Raw genomic sequence first — 3080 nt, forward strand, 5'->3', positions numbered from 1 at the left:
GCTCTTCTCTACCTGATGATAGTAAATAAAAATCTGTTCATACCAGTCAAGTTGCCAGGATCCAGTCTCACTCCCAGAGACCACACCTGTTCCTGGGGTATCTGCTGATTCCACAGTGACAATAAACACCATCCTTTCATAAATAAGATCTATGATTGCTGTTTCCTCATAAATCTACTGAGAGCAAGCAGTAAAATGTGGTCCCTTGGAGCATCACCTTGTTGCCATATTCCCTCTTCTCAGGATAACATCTAACTTCTATGGAGATAAAGAATGACACTTTGGTTACAGAGTTCATGGGCATCCCCCACACAGACGGGCAGAAAATTGTATGCTTTGTCATGTTCGTGATCTTCTACCTCTGCATGCTGCTAGGAAATCTGCTCATCCTCTTATCTGTGATGTCTGATTCTCACCTCCACATGCCTATGTATTTCTTAGTTTGTAATCTCTCTGCATTGGACATTGGTTTCTCTTTTGTGAGCACTCCAAAGATACTGGCCAACTTGCTGGTGAGAAGCCAAGTCATCTCCCTCGGAGGTTGTATGTGCCAGGTCTTTTTTCACCACTTCCTAGGCAGTACTGAGTGCCTGCTCTACACGGTAATGGCCTATGATGGTTTTGCCACCATCTGTTGCCCACTGTGCTATACCATCATCATGAACTGCCAGGTGTGTGTCCTGCTAGCAGCCGGCACCTGGTTTACTAGCTCCTTTCATGTGACAATTCTCACTACACTGACCTTCCAACTGCCATATTGTAATTCTAATGAGGGGGACTATTTCTTTTGTGACATCTTCCCTGTAGTCAGATTAGCATGTGATGACACCCTTATCATCGAGACAGTGAGCTTCACCAACATTGGTCTTGTGCCCATGACCTGCTTCCTTCCCATCCTTGCCTCCTACATCCGCACCATCACTGCAATCCTAAAGATGCAATCTGCCAAAGGGAGACGCAAGGCGGCATCTACCTGTGGTTCCCACCTCTCCGGGGTCACCCTGTTCTTTGGACCCTATGCCCTCATCTATACCCAGCCATCTTTGAGTGATGTTCTGGTAACCCTACAGATCTTTGTCCATGTAGTCACCCCCATGCTGAACCCCACAATCTATACCCTGAGAAACCAAGATATCAAGGGAGCTCTGAAAAAGCTGGCTGGGGGCCAGATTGTTTCAGAAGGAGGTCACTAGTCCACTTGTGGGTCAAGCTAATTTTTTCCTCCTCATTTGTATATTAAACTAATTTTTAAAAACATCCATCTGTGCCAGTTGTAAAGGTCTTTCTGCCACAAAAAGAGCTGGAAAACAATTCTTCAAGATACAAACCTGTGACGTCTTCTCCATCTCATGCACAAAGATCAGTAAATACGTTAGACACTGTGGGCCATGTAATCTGTTGCAAGTACTGTTCTCTGCTGTTGCAGCATGAAAATAGCCATAGAAAATACATAAGCAAATGAGTAAGGCCATGTTCTGATGACATTTTATTTACAAAACAGGTTGTGGGGGGCAGGATTTGCCTCACAGACCATATATGGCTGACCCCTGTCATAAAGGCTGGTTGAATTTGATAACCTCTTTTCAAAGGCTGATGATAATGGCTTAAGAGTGGACTTTAATGTGGGCTGGGTCCCACCAGGGCACACACTGAATTATCAGTCAGGGATAGGAGGTGAAAAGGTGGATGTTGAAGGGCACAGAGAGCACACCCAAAGGAAAACTCTGTAGTACTCTGAGGACACGGTAAGAGCTGCTCCTCACAGCAGCCCCAGCTGCCTGGGACCTATGGTTATGCCTGCAAATTAATCGCTCCTTGGGTCCTTATACAGAAGTGTCTTGTTTTTCTTAGGTATGAAAGTAAATGCTCACCACTCTTGCTCATAAATATAAACCCTTTTCACCTCAGAAGTTACAGTATTCAGCATCACCTAACTCAGAAGTCACTCAGCTTCTTTCTCCTAGTATCAATCATGCCATGAGCATCCTGTTCACAAAATACCAAAGGGCTGGCCATGGTCCTTGGGATATTCTTTTGCCAGGATTAGCAAACTCTGTCACAAAATATAATTATTTTATCTCAGCTGGAAGGGCTCCTATTCAGAGTGAATCTTCTCCTGCTGCTTTTGTTTGGCTGCTCTGTGATTAAACACATAATGTGTGACACTACATATATGTGTATCCATTCTCGTGGCTCATTTGGTGGTGGGGCCAAGCCCTATGAGAGGGCTGAGAGCACAAAAGAATGATGCCAGAAGACATAGAGTGTTAGGTCCTCTTATTTTCACAGAGAAACAAGCTCTGTTGGCAGCAATAGTTCTCTAATAGGGATTGTACACTCAGCATCACCTACACTGGGAGCCTGCCTAGTCCTATGACTACCTGGACTAACTGGGTTATTAGGGTGTTACTGTCAACTAGAGTTGGCCTTAGTCTGACATGATAGGTAGATAGATGGATAGATGGATGGATAGATACAGAGATAGAAAAGAGAGATATGTAGTCTTTTTTATCTAGCTGTATTGAGCTAACTTCTCCTCTTCCACTTCTCCATGTCCCAACAAAACCCTTTGATGCCAAGCCCCCTGAGAACGAATCTACTGAGTCTCCAGACTCAGTAGATTGGATATCCCCTTTTCGCCATTCCTAAATCTCTGAAATAATGTAAAACGTATACATTATTCTAAAGAAAACAAACCAACTGTTACAGAACACACAGCAAAATCTCACTAACTACTGATTTTGACCTTTTCTAAAATTATTGTTATTCATCATGGGTGTTTTGGCTTTGGTAGAAATTTGTACCATTACTCTGAAATCAACATTATTTTTTCTGTATTGGCCTGTTTGTAATTTCCTTGCTTTTCCCTGTTGCAGTTATCTGATAGAGGTTTAGAAAAGAATTATGTGTTTGAAATCTTAAGATCTAGTCTGGGGAAGTGACAGAAAGAATGACTGAAAGAGTGACTCAAGAAACATGGTCTGTTTGGAGAAAAAGTAGAGTGAGGAACATGGGCCAATACCAGTGGTCAGGCCAACTTCCCACTGATTTGCTAATCAGCCCTTTACAGGTTTTTGTTG

General features: G+C 43.2%; 1 protein-coding gene across 1 annotated transcript; it reads left to right on the forward strand.

Moving 5' to 3' along the window:
- Nucleotides 1–260: 260 nt before the first annotated feature.
- Nucleotides 261–1325, forward strand: LOC100397310 (olfactory receptor 10D3-like). The gene has a single exon (XM_002754607.4). It carries the CDS (start codon nucleotides 261–263, stop codon nucleotides 1191–1193), a length of 933 nt encoding a protein of 310 aa, XP_002754653.3. The 3' UTR covers nucleotides 1194–1325.
- Nucleotides 1326–3080: the final 1755 nt, after the last annotated feature.

Source organism: Callithrix jacchus, chromosome 10 (assembly GCF_049354715.1).
Source record: "Callithrix jacchus isolate 240 chromosome 10, calJac240_pri, whole genome shotgun sequence".
In the NCBI taxonomy this organism is placed as follows: Eukaryota; Metazoa; Chordata; class Mammalia; order Primates; family Cebidae; genus Callithrix; species Callithrix jacchus.

What these genes read in the sequence shown, in the direction of transcription:
- LOC100397310 (XM_002754607.4), top strand. Translation starts at nt 261, where the DNA reads ATGGAGATAAAGAATGACACTTTGGTTACAGAGTTCATGGGCATCCCC.